Raw genomic sequence first — 15,981 nt, forward strand, 5'->3', positions numbered from 1 at the left:
CGTTGCATAGTCAGCTTTAGTCCCTTGACAAACATAGCATTAATAGAAATTCTGCCTCCAGGTTCATCTAGGGATTGTCCAGAGTGTTCAGCAAATGTTTTGCTAATGTTTCTTGAAAGTCAAAGACAGGGCTGGTGTTTACCCTGCTTGCATCCTGTGACCTTGTCAAGTCAATTTTCAGGAAAAGACCTTAGGAATGAATATAACAATTGATTTTAGCTCAATCTAGAGTGGGGGAATATTTTAATGGTCATATTTTGGGTCCTTACTGTTTGCCACACTAATCCTATACGGGCCGTCTCTGGACTGGACTAACATATGGAATGTATTGGTATAGATTGGGCAAGTGGGTTGATAGGCCTGAATTAAGATACAAAATCCTTCAGTCAATTTCGACAAAGGGGTAAGGGTAGTTTAATCAGACCTCCAAGAGCCATCTGAGTTTATTTCTGCAGGTTTTCTCTTGAAAGACATTTTAAAATGTGGTTTCAAGTGGAAAGGAAGCTAGGAGAGTGAAGAAAAGGATGAGTTGGTGGGCTCAGAGGTGTCAGTTGGCAAAGCTAGATACCTATGTAGGTCAGCAGGAGGTCTGAACTCAGGGAAATTTGGGGTATGCAGTTGGAATTTTAGTTCCTGATTAGTGAGATTATTTAGAGAGAATTATGTGTGTTTTGATGCAACTTTAGAATCCTGAATCCATTTTGAGGCCTCTAAATACCAACTGAAATAAGCACCACATGTATTTGTCTATTTTAGAACCACACTTCTCAATTGTAATCATAAAAACAGAAGTTTGTCTAGCGAAAGAAGTCTTCAAATTTGGCCATTGTTTAGCCAGAGTATACTGGTGAAATTTGCCATTGGTCCAGAAACAAACTTGAATAAGCCTCATAGTGTATGCCCATGTATTGGGCTAGCATCCCCAAAAGAATTTGGAAGCTTTGTTTGAACCACTCACACCCATGACCAGAACAATAAACAAAGGTAATTACCCAAAAGAGTAACAAACCGAAAATAAAGTTTGAAAAGCTGTAACAAAGGAGCAGAGTTCAAATCTGACAGAATATACCTTCAGCCTTCAAAGAGGCTGGAGGAGACAGAAAGCTAAAGGGCTCTGCTGATGCCAGTGCCAGGGTGTGACAGAGACCTCAGAGACAGAAGACCTCAGAGTCTTCAAATCCCACTTGTGTTGCCAAAATTGACAAAAGAACTGCTACTGCAAAGAGAGAGAAGAGAACTTTATTAAAAGTGTAACCGTTCAGGATTCGGGCAACACTGATACAAGCAAGGCAGTCAGGGGGCATTGGGAATGTATAATCCAATAAAGAAAGGAAATGGCAGCTGCCAGGTGAGTTCTGGTCTAGCAGCTTATTGAAATGTCAAGGCAGAAGGAAACTTGTTTGAAACTATTTGGTCAGAGCTTAGTTCTCTTTTTCTCATCTTATTTCCTGTAAGTCTTGTTCTCCATGGTGTACGTTTCTGAAGTCTAATTGCATCAGCATAGGATATACTCACCTTGTGCATCTACTATGCCACGTGGCATTTTGTAACCCAGAGCCTGAGGGTGGTGTGTTGAAGTGTCGAAGTATTATTGTGGATGTATCTATTTCTCCCTTCAATTCTTTCAATGTTTGCTTCATAGGTTTTAGGTCTTTTTTTTTTTATTAATTAAAGAAAAAAAAGAAATTAACACAACATTTAGAAATCATTCCATTCTACATATGCAATCAGTAATTCTTAACATCATCACATAGATGCATGATCATCATTTCTTAGTACATTTGCATCGATTTAGGAAAAGAATTAGCAAAACAACAGAAAAAGATATGGAATGTTAATATAGAGAAAAAAATAAAAATAACAATAGTAAAAAAAAGAAAAAAAAGACAAACAAACAGACAGACAGACAAAAAAAACCTATAGCTCAGATGCAGCTTCATTCATTGTTTTAACATGATTACTTTACAATTAGGTATTATTGTGCTGTCCATTTTTGAGTTTTTGTATCTAGTCCTGTTGCACAGTCTGTATCCCTTCAGCTCCAATTACCCATTATCTTACCCTGTTTCTAACTCCTGCTGGACTGTTACCAATGACATATTCCAAGTTTATTCTCAAATGTCGGTTCACATCAGTGGGACCTACAGTATTTGTCCTTAAGTTTTTGGCTAGACTCACTCAGCATAATGTTCTCTAGGTCCATCCATGTTATTACATGCTTCATAAGTTTATTCTGTCTTAAAGCTGCATAATATTCCATCATATGTATATACCACAGTTTGTTTAGCCACTTGTCTGTTGATGGACATTTTGGCTGTTTCCATCTCTTTGTAATTGTAAATAACACTGCTATAAACATTGGTGTGCAAATGTCCGTTTGTGTCTTTGCCCTTAAGTCCTTTGAGTAGATTCCCAGCAATGGTATTGCTGGGTCGTATGGCAATTCTTTATTCAGCTTTTTGAGGAACCGCCAAACTGCCTTCCACAGTGGTTGCACCCTTTGACATTCCCACCAACAGTGGATAAGTGTGCCTCTTTCTCCGCATCCTCTCCAGCACTTGTCATTTTCTGTTTTGTTGATAATGGCCATTCTGGTGGGTGTGAGATGATATCTCATTGTGGTTTTGATTTGCATTTCTCTAATGGCCAGGGACATTGAGCATCTCTTCATGTGCCTTTTGGCCATTTGTATTTCCTCTTCTGAGAGGTGTCTGTTAAGTCTTTTTCCCATTTTGTAATTAGGTTGGCTGCCTTTTTGTTGTTGTGTTGGACAATCTCTTAATAAATTCTGGATACTAGACCTTTATCTGATATGTCGTTTCCAAATATTGTCTCCCATTGTGTAGGCTGTCTTTCTACGTTCTTGATGAAGTTCTTTGATGCACAAAAGTGTTTAATTTTGAGGAGTTCCCATTTATTTATTTCCTTCTTCAGTGCTCTCACTTTAGGTTTAAGGTCTATAAAACCGCCTCCAATTGTAAGTTTCGTAAGATATCTCCCTACATTTTCCTCTAACTGTTTTATGGTCTTAGACCTAATGTTTAGATCTTTGATCCATTTTGAGTTAACTTTTGTACAGGGTGTGAGATACGGGTCCTCTTTCATTCTTTTGCATATGGATATCCAGTTCTCTAGGCACCATTTATTGAAGAGACTGTTCTGTCCCAGGTGAGTTGGCTTGACTGCCTTATCAAAGATCAAATGTCCATAGATGAGAGGGTCTGTATCTGAGCACTCTATTCGATTCCATTGGTCAATATATCTATCTTTATGTCAATACCACACTGTTTTGACCACTGTGGCTTCATAATATGCCTTAAAGTCAGGCAGTGCGAGACCTCCAGCTTCGTTTTTTTTCCTCAAGATGTTTTTAGCAATTTGGGGCACCCTGCCCTTCCAGATAAATTTGCTTATTGGTTTTTCTATTTCTGAAAAATAAGTTGTTGGGATTTTGATTGGTATTGCATTGAATCTGTAGATGAGTTTAGGTAGGATTGACATCTTAATTATATTTAGTCTTCCAATCCATGAACACGGTATGCCCTTCCATCTATTTAGGTCTTCTGTGATTTCTTTTAGCAGTATTTTGTAGTTTTCTTTATATAGGTTTTTTGTCTCTTTAGTTAAATTTATTCCTAGGTATTTTATTCTTTTAGTTGCAATTGTAAATGGGATTCGTTTCTTGATTTCCCCCTCAGCTTGTTCATTGCTAGTGTATAGAAAAGCTACAGATTTTTGAATGTTGATCTTGTAACCTGCTACTTTGCTGTACTCATTTATTAGCTCTAGTAGTTTTGTTGTGGATTTTTCCGGGTTTTCGACATATAGTATCATATCGTCTGCAAACAGTGATAGTTTTACTTCTTCTTTTTCAATTTTGATGCCTTGCATTTCTTTTTCTTGTCTGATTGCTCTGGCTAGAACCTCCAAGATGATGTTGAATAATAGTGGTGATAATGGACATCCTTGTCTTGTCCCTGATCTTAGGGGGAAAGTTTTCAATTTTTCCCCATTGAGGATGATGTTAGCTGTGGGTTTTTCATATATTCCCTCTATCATTTTAAGGAAGTTCCCTCGTATTCCTATCTTTTGAAGTGTTTTCAACAGGAAAGGATGTTGAATCTTGTCAAATGCCTTCTCTGCATCAATTGAGATGATCATGTGATTTTTCTGCTTGATTTGTTGATATGATGTATTACATTAATTGATTTTCTTATGTTGAACCATCCTTGCATACCTAGGATGAATCCTACTTAGTCATGATGTATAATTCTTTTAATGTGTTGTTGGATACGATTTGCTAGAATTTTATTGAGGATTTTTTGCATCTATATTCATTAGAGAGATTGGTCTGTAGTTTTCTTTTTTTGTAATATCTTTGCGTGGTTTTGGTATGAGGGTGATGTTGGCTTCATAGAATGAATTAGATAGTTTTCCCTCCACTTTGATTTTTTTTGAAGAGTTTGAGGAGAGTTGGTACTAATTCTTTCTGGAATGTTTGGTAGAATTCACATGTGAAGCTGTCTGGTCCTGGACTTTTCTTTTTAGGAAGCTTTTGAATGACTGATTCAATTTCTTTACTTGTGATTGGTTTGTTGAGGTCATCTATTTCTTCTTGAGTCAAAGTTGGTTGTTCATGTCTTTCCAGGAACCCGTCCATTTCATCTAAATTGTTGTATTTATTAGCATAAAGTTGTTCATAGTATCCTGTTATTACCTCCTTTATTTCTGTGAGGTCAGTAGTTATGTCTCCTCTTCCATTTCTGATCTTATTTATTTGCATCCTCTCTCTTCTTCTTTTTGTCAATCTTGCTAAGGGCCCATCACTCTTATTGATTTTCTCATAGAACCAACTTCTAGTCTTATTGATTTTCTCTACTGTTTTCATGTTTTCAATTTCATTTATTTCTGCTCTAATCTTTGTTATTTCTTTCCTTTTGCTTGCTTTGGGATTAGTTTGCTGTTCTTTCTCCAGTTCTTCCAAGTGGACAGTTAATTCCTGCATTTTTGCCTTTTCTTCTTTTCTGATATAGGCATTTAGAGCAATAAATTTCCCTCTTAGCACTGCCTTTGCTGCATCCCATAAGTTTTGATATGTTGTGTTTTCATTTTCATTCACCTTGAGGTATTTACTAATTTCTCTTGCAATTTCTTCTGTGACCCACTCGTTGTTTAAGAGTGTGTTGTTGAGCCTCCATGTATTTGTGAATTTTCTGGCACTCCGCCTATTATTGATTTCCAACTTCATTCCTTTATGATCCGAGAAAGTGTTGTGTATGATTTCAATCTTTTTAAATTTGTTAAGACTTGCTTTGTGACCCAGCATATGGTCTATCTTTGAGAATGATCCATGAGCACTTGAGAAAAAGGTGTATCCTGCAGTTGTGGGATATAATGTCCTATAAATGTCTGTTAAGTCTAGCTCATTTATAGTAATATTCAGATTCTCTATTTCTTTATTGATCCTCTGTCTAGATGTTCTGTCCATTGATGAGAGTGGTGAATTGAAGTCTCCAACTATTATGGTACATGTGTCTATTTCCCTTTTCAGTGTTTGCAGTGTATTCCTCACGTATTTTGGGGCATTCAGGTTTGGTGCATAAATATTTATGATTGTTATGCCTTCTTGTTTAATTGTTCCTTTTATTAGTAGATAGTGTCCTTCTTTTTCTCTTTTAACTGTTTTACATTTGAAGTCTAATTTGTTGGATATTAGTATAGCCACTCCTGCTCTTTTCTGGTTGTTATTTGCATGAAATACCTTTTCCCAACCTTTCACTTTCAACCTATGTTTGTCTTTGGGTCTAACATGTGTTTCCTGTAGACAGCATATAGAAGGATCCTGTTTTTTAATCCATTCTGCCAGTCTATGTCTTTTGATTGGGGAATTCAGTCTATTAACATTTAGTGTTATTACTGTTTGGATAATATTTTCCTGTACCATTTTGCCTTTTGTATTATGTACATCATATCTGATTTTCCTTCTTTCTACACTCTTCTCCATACCTCTCTCTTCTGTCTTTTTGTATCTGACTCTAGTGCTCCCTTTAGTATTGCTTGCAGAACTGGTCACTTGGTTACAAATTCTCTCAGTGACTTTTTGTCTGAAAATGTTTTAATTTCTCCTTCATTTTTGAATCACAATTTTGCTGGATATAGAAGTTTTGGTTGGCAGTTTTTCTCTTTTAGTGATTTAAATATATCATCCCACTGTCTTCTAGCTTCCATAATTTCTACTGAGAAATCTACACATAGTCTTATTGCCTTTCCCTTGTATGCGATGGATTGTTTTTCTTTTGCTGCTTTCAAGATCCTCTCTTTCTCTTTGACCTCTGACATTCTAACTAGTAAGTGTCTTGGAGAACGCCTATTTGGGTCAATTCTCTTTGGGGTGCACTGCACTTCTTAGGTCTGTAATTTTAGGTCTTTCATAAGATTTGGGAAATTTTCAGTGATAATTTCTTCGATTAGTTTTTCTCCTCCTTTTCCCTTCTCTTCTCCTTCTGGGACACCCATAACACGTATATTTTTGCACTTCATATTGTCCTTGAGTTCCCTGATCCCCTGTTCAAATTTTTCCATTCTTTTCCCTATAGATTCTGTTTCTTTTTGGAATTCAGATGTTCCATCCTCCAAATCACTAATTCTATCTTCTGTCTCTTTAAATCTATCATTGTAGGTATCCATTGTTTTTTCCATCTTTTCTATTTTGTCCTTCACTTCCATAAGTTCTGTGATTTGTTTTTTCAGTTTTTCTATTTCTCTTTTTGTTCAGCCCATGTCTTCTTCATGTCCTCCCTCAATTTATTGATTTCATTTTTGAAGAGGTTTTCCATTTCTGTTCATATATTCAGCATTAGTTGTCTCAGCTCCTGTATCTCATTTGAACTATTGGTTTGTTCCTTTGACTGGGCCATATTTTCAACTTTCTGAGTGTGATTCGTTATCTTCTGCTGGCATCTCGGCATTTAATCAGATCTCCCTGGGTGGTTGACACAACAAGTTGAAAGATTTTTCTGTGAAATCTCTGGGTTCTGTTTATCTTATCCTGCCCAGTAGGTGGTGCTCATGGCACTCGTTTGTCTGCGGGTCCCACCAGTAAAAGGTGCTGTGGGTCCTTTAACTTTGGAAAAGTCTCGCCGTGGGGGAGGTTCGCCAGCCGAAATGGCTTGGAAGAGTGCCAATCCGAATCTCCCAGCTGGCCCGGGAATCCGAATGTGGGGAGGGTCGCCGGCCGCTGCAGCCCGGGAGAGCTCCCCTCCGAATCTCCTAGCCGGCCCAGGGCGCCAAGCGTGGCGGGAGGGCACCAGCCGCTGTGGCCCGGGGGAGTGCACTGTTCCCAGCTGGACCGCGAAGCCACGTGTTTGGAAGGGACCCCAGTCACCATTCTCCGCGGCCTGGGGATCTCTGATCCAATTCTCCCAGCTGGTCCGGGGGGCCGCGCGTGGAGGGGCGCCAGCCACCGTGGCTTGAGTGGACCGCCTGTCCAATTCTCCCAGCTGGCCCAGGAAGGAGGGAGGGAGGGACTCCGGCCGCCTGCCTCCCCGGCCCAGGCAAGCCCGTGCCCCTTGGCGATCTCACCAGAGCGGGTTCTTCCAGCCAGTCAGCCATTCCAGAATGGGGTATGCTGTCTTCTTCATCTCTGTTGTGGCACCGGGAGCTGTTATGTATCGTTTCTACTCTCCTAGTAGCTGTTCTGGAGGAGGAACTAAGACCCGCACGTCTTACTAAGCCACTATCTTCTCCGGATGTCTAGGTCTTTGTTTTTGGGTACATATATGATTTAATTTTTATTTCATCCTGGATTGAGATTTTCATCAACATAGAAAAAGCTGCTGTATGTGTTCTAATATTTTTGGATTTAAATTGTATTTCATCTGGCAATGATAATCACTCAAGCTCACTTAAAAAATTCTTCTAGTAATATATCTTCAACCTAATATTTCCCTTTCTAACCATAATCCGATGTAGAATTCAGTACTGCAAGTTACATTTCCAATGTTGTGCTACCATTATCACCAGCCATTACCAAAATTTTATAATCAACACAAAAAAAATTCAATACAATTTAAGCATTAACTTAAATTCCTACTTCAATACCAGCCCCTCATAACCTATATTCTAAGTTTTGACTCTATGAATTTGCTTATTATGCTTATTTCATATGAGCGAGCACATACAATATTTGCCTTTATGTTTCTGGCTTATTTCACTCAACATGGAGTCTTCAAGTTTCATCCATATTGTTCATGTCTCAGATTTTTGTTCTTTTTATTGCTCAATTATATTCTTTGGTGTTTATATACCACATTTTATTTATCCATTCAATGATTGCTGGACAGTTGGATTGCTTCTATCTTGTGCAAATATGAATAATACCTAAGGACACTATGAACATCGGTGTACCAATATATGCTCAAGTCCCTTTTTTCTGGGACTTTCTTTTGGGTGTATACCTAGATGTAAGAGTGCTGGGTCATATGATAATTCTCTACTTAATTTTCTGAGGAGCTGCTAAACTGCTTTCCACAGTAGCAGCACCATTTTAGATCCTCCCAATAATGAATAGAGTATTCCTACCTCTCCACATTCCCTTCAAATACTTATAATTTTCTCTTATTTTCCTTAAAATTGTAGCCATTTCAGTGGGTGTGAAATGGAATGTCATTGTAATTTTGATTTGCATTTCCATAATAATAAATGTTGACCAACTTTTCATGTGTCTTTTAGTCATTGTTATATTCTTTTTGGAGAAATATCTATCAAATCTTTTGCCCATTTGTTTGCCTTTTTACTTTTGAGTTGGAGGATTTCTTTAATATTTTGGATATAAACCCTTTTCAGATATGTTGATTTTTGAATATTTTCTCCCATTGATTAGGGTGTCTTTTGTTAAGAGGCATTGTTGGGGCTTTGTGCAGTGGGACGTAGCAAATGTACATGTGATTATGATATAGCTTCTAATGAGAGTGAGAGAAGGGGGATATATTACCTCTTGAATATAAATAAGCCTCATAGCTGTTGTGCATGCCATTGTCTGTGGTGAGCTTGTGTCTGTTGTTGTGGAGATCTGCTTCCTCTGATAGGGCCAGATGATGCCATTTTGATATCCCTTGTAATTTAAAGGGTGGTATTGACCAGCCTTGCTTCTGTAAATGCTTTATGAGTGTGGCTAGGTCTTCTGGGAGGCCCTCATTAGAGTCATCCCTTAATCCAATGTCAGCTAGACAGTGTCAACATTAAGCTGTTTTTAAAGGAATATTTGCTGATATCCTGGCAAAATGGAATTATTTTTTTAGGTATTGGCACTGAATAAAACCTATTGGCCAAGTCAATATATCTTTTGGATATATCTTTTATTAATGAGATGATGTTAAGAATCAGAGCTTTAATGGGCAGGATTTTTGTCCTAAGCATGATATAATTGATGGTTGATTGCCTCTTCATTGGCGTAGGCTTTACAAACTAGAAAAATTAAGTTATTTATAGTAGGTAAAATGACTCCCTCTTTGAGGAGATCTTGGATTGTAGCCAGAGATCCACAATACCTTGTTTCAGGTGATATTGTGGCATTTACCACCTTGTTGACAGGGGCAGTTACTCAGGCATCTCTTTTGGCATGGTCCACCAATGGAACCAAGGGTTCGATCTTATTCCAGGTGACTTGTTAAAACATCAGTATCTATAGGGGAAAGTAAAGGAAAAGGTGTCACCTCTTGGGGTACCTGTGTAATAAGAATTGTTCAATAATCACAACTCCAGGAGGAGGGTGTGAGACACTGGGCCCTTGATCTGCAGGATGAGGTCATGGGGGCCCTCCAGGAAAGGGGCCATGTGTCCCCCATAGAGTGGCTGTTTGCTCCTGGTAAGCCAGGAAATGTGACTCTGATGTGAGTCCAGTTCACAGCTTACCAATATCTCCACCCTGTCCATAACCTCACTGAGAGTATGAGGCTTGCTGATAATGATGACCAAAGCTGCCTGGTAATTTTTCTGTGTAAGAAATGTTCCATGATTTGGTGTCAAAGGGGCATCCCACAGTGCTGGCGACAAACTCTGGATCTTTTTTTGTCTGAATGCTCAAAAATGTCTTGCCCATTGCATCATCTCAGCCTTTTCAAGTAAAAATTGGGCCTCAATGGTTGTTTGCTTATGGGCATGTGCCTTAGGAGTATTACCCACTATGGACAGGTGTGTCTCTATTTTTCTTATGTCAGTAGGGAAGGGACCCAGACTCTTTAGTGGTTGGAGTCCTTGGCAATGTTTTTGTCACATCTTTTGGGGGTAACTAATAATTTGGTCTCCTATTGGGTACCTTTAGCAGCAAGTTAACCACCATTTCTCCCTCCTGCTGAACATAAACTTTAAGAATGTTTTGAATTTCTAGTCTGGTAAAATTTCTGTTTTTTATTTCTGTATGCTGCCCATCTGAGGCTAATTTGACCTTGAAGGTCATTACTGGAAAATTTCTCTCCAGCGTGTTTCTTATTCCGATGCCTCTATCTGCGAGGTGTATCAATTGACCTCAAAGCAGTTAGGGTCTGCTGCTATCAACAGCACTGTGGCTAGATTATTGGATAAGGCTCCAAGGTCACATGTTTGTAAGATGGGCACTTTAGCAGATGATATGATGCAGCAATCAACAATGTCCGGGAATGTTGCATGAGGGTCTTACATTTCTTCAGTAAGGCAGAAACCTCATCAGGGATCCCAGGTGGAGCTGAAACAGTATCCTCAGGTCCTATGCATTTGTACACGAGGTCCTTGGTCACCACAAGCAAAGAACTGAACCATCTATAACCCAGGGTATTCAGGGGGAGAAGGGCAACACAGCAATGAAAACAGCTCATAGGTATTGCAGACTGCTGCATCCTTTTAGTCAGTGGGCTGTCATGTTACTCATGTCAGAAGTTGCCCTACTGTATTTGCTCTGGCAAAGGAAATAATCCCTAAACTTGGAGACAGTACACCACCCTTGGACAGTTTCTGGAAGATGTGGCTCAAACAGGATGAACAGTGGAGGCTCCCGTCTCAATACACTGTTGAACTCAGCCCTCCAGGTAAGTTGGTAGAACAGCCAACAGCTGGCCACTGAGTCCTTTTCTCTGGGTCTCCTAAGGCACATAGACCTGGGAATGGCTCTCTTGTATTTTATGTGTGCCTCTTTATCTTTGCAGGACAATAGCTGATCAGTTTATACCAAATTTTCACTGGTTTCCCACAGTTCTCCCCTTCTTTTGGGGGGAACAATAGGGTTCCTTGTCCTCACTCTTGCTCTAAGAAGGTAGGTCATTGAATTAAGCAATCTCCAAGGAGCCAGTCTGGGCCTCTCTGAAAGTCCCTGGGCCTTCAATGGATGCACATTTTTGTGTGGGTTACCTAAGCAATGCATGGCAGACACAAAAGGTAACTGAGCAAATCAGTGCAAATGAATGCCAGCAATCAGTGGAGACTTCCCAAATGGGAATGTTAGGTCATTTGAGACCTAACATTAATAAGCCAAGAATTGTCTAAAGGCATTCCCATTGGCCACTATTCATCAGCATCAAATTACTCTGCTTTGCTGCATGAATTGGTATGATTCCTATGTAGAAATTCTTGGGGTGATGAGAAGCAAACACGGATAGCCAGACAGCTGAGAATGCATGAAAGGACAACTTCACAGATCAAATGGTGTTGAAGGAGAGAGGGGAGAAGAAAAGGAAAAGCTGAGCATGGGCTTTACCTAATCTAGACTCACACAAGGGTTAATGGAAATGGGAGAGAACTTGGACCCAGGTTCTCACTTTTATTGTGGCTGAGAGGGGATGAGTGGAGTTTTCCTGATGTTGCAGGGGATTTGCAGCTTTAAGCAATATGTGGAAAGAAGTATCTAGGATCATTTGGGGAACATGAAGGCAGCAGCTCTTATCATCTAGATCTTCTGAAGGTACATGGCTTGCTAGTTGTGGTCATGCCCAGGTCGGTCTCTTAAAAGAGGAAATTATGATTAGGGCAGACACAATGACAAAGCACCTAATATAATTTATATTACTCCATTGCATGGTCCTGTGCAGAATAGAGGTTGCCCTGGTGGATGTAGTTCATGCACTAGTTGTCCAGGGGGTGGTCCCCATTCTGTGTTGTTGGAAGAGCCCTCATACAGTGGAGAGAGGAGGAGATTTGGCAGGATCTGGAATGGGATAGGTATCCCTTGGCCTACTGAGGTCTCCCTATATGAAAGAGAGGAAGGAGAGGGACCACTCCTTATTCTACCTAGTGAGAGATGGTCTTTAGAAAAATGGGAGAAAGAGATAGTGACGGTTTCCATTAAATACCATTGTAAGAGATGAGTAATGTTAATGCATCATCAACATATTTTCGTCTCTATCCAGGTGAGCAAGAAGCAGAACTTTGTTCCTTTTCTCTATCATTGAACCTTATTTCTATAGCGGATCCCATTTCCCCTTAATATCCGAGCCTTGTCTCAGGTTGATCTTATTGAGGTCCACTCTCCCTACCATTCCAGGGGTTTCTGCAGCATCATGACAAGGAGTAGCAAGGGAGGGCCCTGTGTTCCAGCTAGTGTCCGCAAGTGAGGAAACCTGCTGGGAGTCATTTTGTCCATAGGGCACCTGCTCAGTATCAACTTCCCCTTTGTTCTTGGATGAGTGGCTCAGCATTATATCCACAGGTGAACTCCCAAACTCAGCTGTTAGGTCTCTAAGAGAAGTCTCTGCAGCTCTGTCTGTTATTTTTAGTTTCCACCATGGAAAATGGCAAGTTTCTCCATGACTAAGTCTCAACCATTGGAAAGCCTGATGGTTTCCTTGGCATGGTCACATCCATAACCTCTTACATTCTGCTACCCCTGCTCGGTGTTGGGGGAAGGATCCACGGGGCTGCTCCCTTCTTGGGGCCATGGATTTTCATGGGGCCAGGTCTCCCAGGGAAGAACTACATCAGCAGGCATAGGCTTTCTAAGAATGTTTCACACCCTCTCCTATCATGCTCCCTGTTTACTCTGCCCTTCCCCAGGTCTTCTCAGGGATAGGGGGAAAGTATCCCATATTACCACTGTTCCTGCCTTGGCATCAGTCTCATGCTCTGATTCTTGGGGACTGGTCTTTCTTCTAATAAAACTTTCACCCACATGTGTTTTTGATGGTATGTGCTTTTGAATTTTGTTTTAAACTCAAACCTGAGTACTGATGCTTTTATTTTTTGGTGTTTTGTAACAACTGATCAATATAAGGCATCCTTGCTCCTATCTGAATTAGAAAAGTGTAATATTAAAAGTAACTCTGAAAAAAATCTCAAAAGGCAATTTTATTTGCTTGAATTCATTTATGCGGGGCAAGGAAACAGGAAACCATTTTTATTTCTAGCAAGGAGGAAAACACATTCTAAAATCATTCATTTAGCAATGTTTTCCCCAAATGCAGAGGAATTGGATTATGGAATGCAGAGAGGTATAGAGACAAGGAGGCCTGTGTATGAGGACAGAAGGGATAGGTGAAGAGGGTCTGGGGAGATTTCTAAGGGTAAGGGGGATGAATGTGGTAAAATAAATTGCTTTGAGTAGCATCCTTTTGATTTGTATCCACGTGTGCTTAGAGTAATGTTTTTTCTCTAATGATATACTGGATGTACTTCCTGCCCCTTTGAACAAGAAGATAGAGATTAAACAATACAGCAGCTAATATTGCAAGAATTAATTTATGGAGTTTCTTCAAGAAGACTGAGGCATGTTTTCTCAGTGTGCAAGAAGAGTGCCTCTCAGGAGCTAAGTCTTCTTCTGTAGAGCCAATGTGTATTATGTGTCACGTCATGAGATACCATAATAGGGCCAGTGCCCCACATCCATGCAATTCCAGAAAACTAAGAGACCCAGCAAAGCCACACCACTTTAGCCAGCACCAGTGAGGAGGAGGATTTTTCTAAAACTGTGACAGCTAGGTCTTACTCTTATAAGCGTAGTCTTCATAAAATGCGAACAGAGCAGCACAAGATAGAAGAATGCATTTAAGGTCTACAGAAGGACAGGAGTTTCCCTAGGGCTGTCTTGAACTCCTTGTTCCTCAGTGTGTAGATTAGTGGGTTTAGGGTGGGGCTCATAGCTGTGTACAGCACTCCAGCCAGTTTGCTTCTCTCAGGGCTGTAGCTGGCAACAGGGCTTATGTAGGCACAGAAAACAGCTGAGTAGTAGACAGAGACCACGATGAGGTGGGAGGAGCAGGTGGAGAAGGCCCTCCTCTTCCCCTCGGCTGAGCGGATGTGTAGGATGCTGGCAATGATGTAGCCATAGGACACGAGGGTGAGCAGGAAGTTGATGCCTCCATAGAAGGCATCAGCCAAGAGTGTCATGATGCTGTTCACATGGGTGGAACTGCAGGAGAGCAGCAACAGTGGGGGGATCTCACAGAAGAAGTGAGTGATTACATTGGGGCCACAGAAGGACAGCTGTGCTAACAGAGCAGTGTTGATGGAGGAGTTCAGGGCACAGATGACCCAGACTGACATGGCCAGCACCAGACAGAGCTGGAGGCTCATCAGGCTCCCATAATGCAGTGGCCGGCAAATGGCCACATAACGGTCAAAGGCCATGACTGTGAGCAGCAGTAGCTCAGCAGATGCAGACCAGACAAGGAAGAATTGTTGGGACATGCATCCCTGGAAGGAGATGGTGTTTTCTCCCCAGGCCAGGCCTACCAACACCTTGGGCAGCACAGTGGAAGTGCACATGATGTCCATCATGGCCAGGTTGACCAAGAAAAAGTACATGGGGCTGTGGAGGCCAGAGCTGCAGGTGACAACAGTGATGATCAGAGTGTTTCCCACAAGGGCCATGGTGTAGAGGACAAAGAAGCAGCTGAGCAGTGGCAGCCGCAGTTGTGGGTGTTCTGAGAACCCCTGCAGCACGAACGCTGTCACTAGTGTCTGGTTGGTCTTCCCCAGCTGTCCAGGCATGACTCCAGGGCACCCCACTCCATGTGGTCATCAGTGCTGGTCCCTCCCTCTGGAAATTCTGCAGAGGTGACATGAGTACTTCAGGGTCATGTTTCCTTGTGTGGCTATTTTAGGACCTACCTGCTGTCAGAAATGGAGGGAGACAACTCCTTTAATTGATGAAGATCCATTTGTTTCCTCAACCACCAATCACCTCAATGATTTTTTGAAAACCATCATTGCCTTTTCTTTTAATTTCCCCTTGAAAATCTTGGCATCTAGATTTGTATTCTGGGGGCACCTGCCCTGACCCTGACCTTCCTCTATGGTGAGGCCAATAAGAACACTTTTTGGAGGGCTCTGTGGTCCTTCTCTCTCTCTCTGTCCTGTCCATGCCATCTGCAGTCATAGTCATGGAGATACCACATCCACCTCCTGCTGCCATGGTGAGACCTCCCTTCAGTGGGTCACCTCTGAGTCTCTATTCAGCATCTGACACATCTGTGCATTTCAGATCCCTTCCTCAGTAGCTGCCCTTTTCATCTGATTTGGGGTGGGGATCTTCTTGCCTCTCCTTCCATGTGCATCATTCTTCACCACTGTCTTTGGGCATCGTTCCTCTCCCTCTGTTCTTTTGGTCCCATCCTCCCACTCTGGTAGCTGGTTCTGCCCACACTCTAGCATTTATAGATCTATCACTCCAGGTTATCTCCCTCCCATATTCCAGGCCTGTGAATCCCAATCACTTCTGTAGTTTTCTACCTTGATGAACCACAGGGCCCTTCAAACCCAAACTCATCAATCTTCCCTCTAACATGTCCCTCTTGTGCTTGTTCTCTCAGTTATCTCCCCAACCTGGGCCCTCAGCTATCCAAGTCTCAGGTATAGCTTTTTGGAGGCAAGACCTCTCCTCTCTGGCTCATTGCCATATCTTTAGCTCCCAACCATAGCAGGCACTGAAGAGACATTTGTTCATTCAGCAAATGATAGTGTTTTACGTCTTGCTCACCTCTCATCCAACCAGCCTCCAAGGACTGCAGATAAAATTTACTG

The 15,981-nt window shown here is 41.2% G+C and overlaps 1 protein-coding gene across 1 annotated transcript; it reads right to left on the reverse strand.

Moving 5' to 3' along the window:
• Positions 1-14,004: 14,004 nt before the first annotated feature.
• LOC143683026 (olfactory receptor 13A1-like) lies at positions 14,005-14,949 on the reverse strand. Its single transcript, XM_077159354.1, has one exon. The coding sequence runs from the start codon at positions 14,947-14,949 to the stop codon at positions 14,005-14,007; it is 945 nt and encodes a 314-aa protein (XP_077015469.1).
• Between the last annotated feature and the right edge of the window lie 1,032 nt (positions 14,950-15,981).

The sequence above is a fragment of the Tamandua tetradactyla genome, chromosome 5 (genome assembly GCF_023851605.1).
Source record: "Tamandua tetradactyla isolate mTamTet1 chromosome 5, mTamTet1.pri, whole genome shotgun sequence".
Classification (NCBI taxonomy): Eukaryota; Metazoa; Chordata; class Mammalia; order Pilosa; family Myrmecophagidae; genus Tamandua; species Tamandua tetradactyla.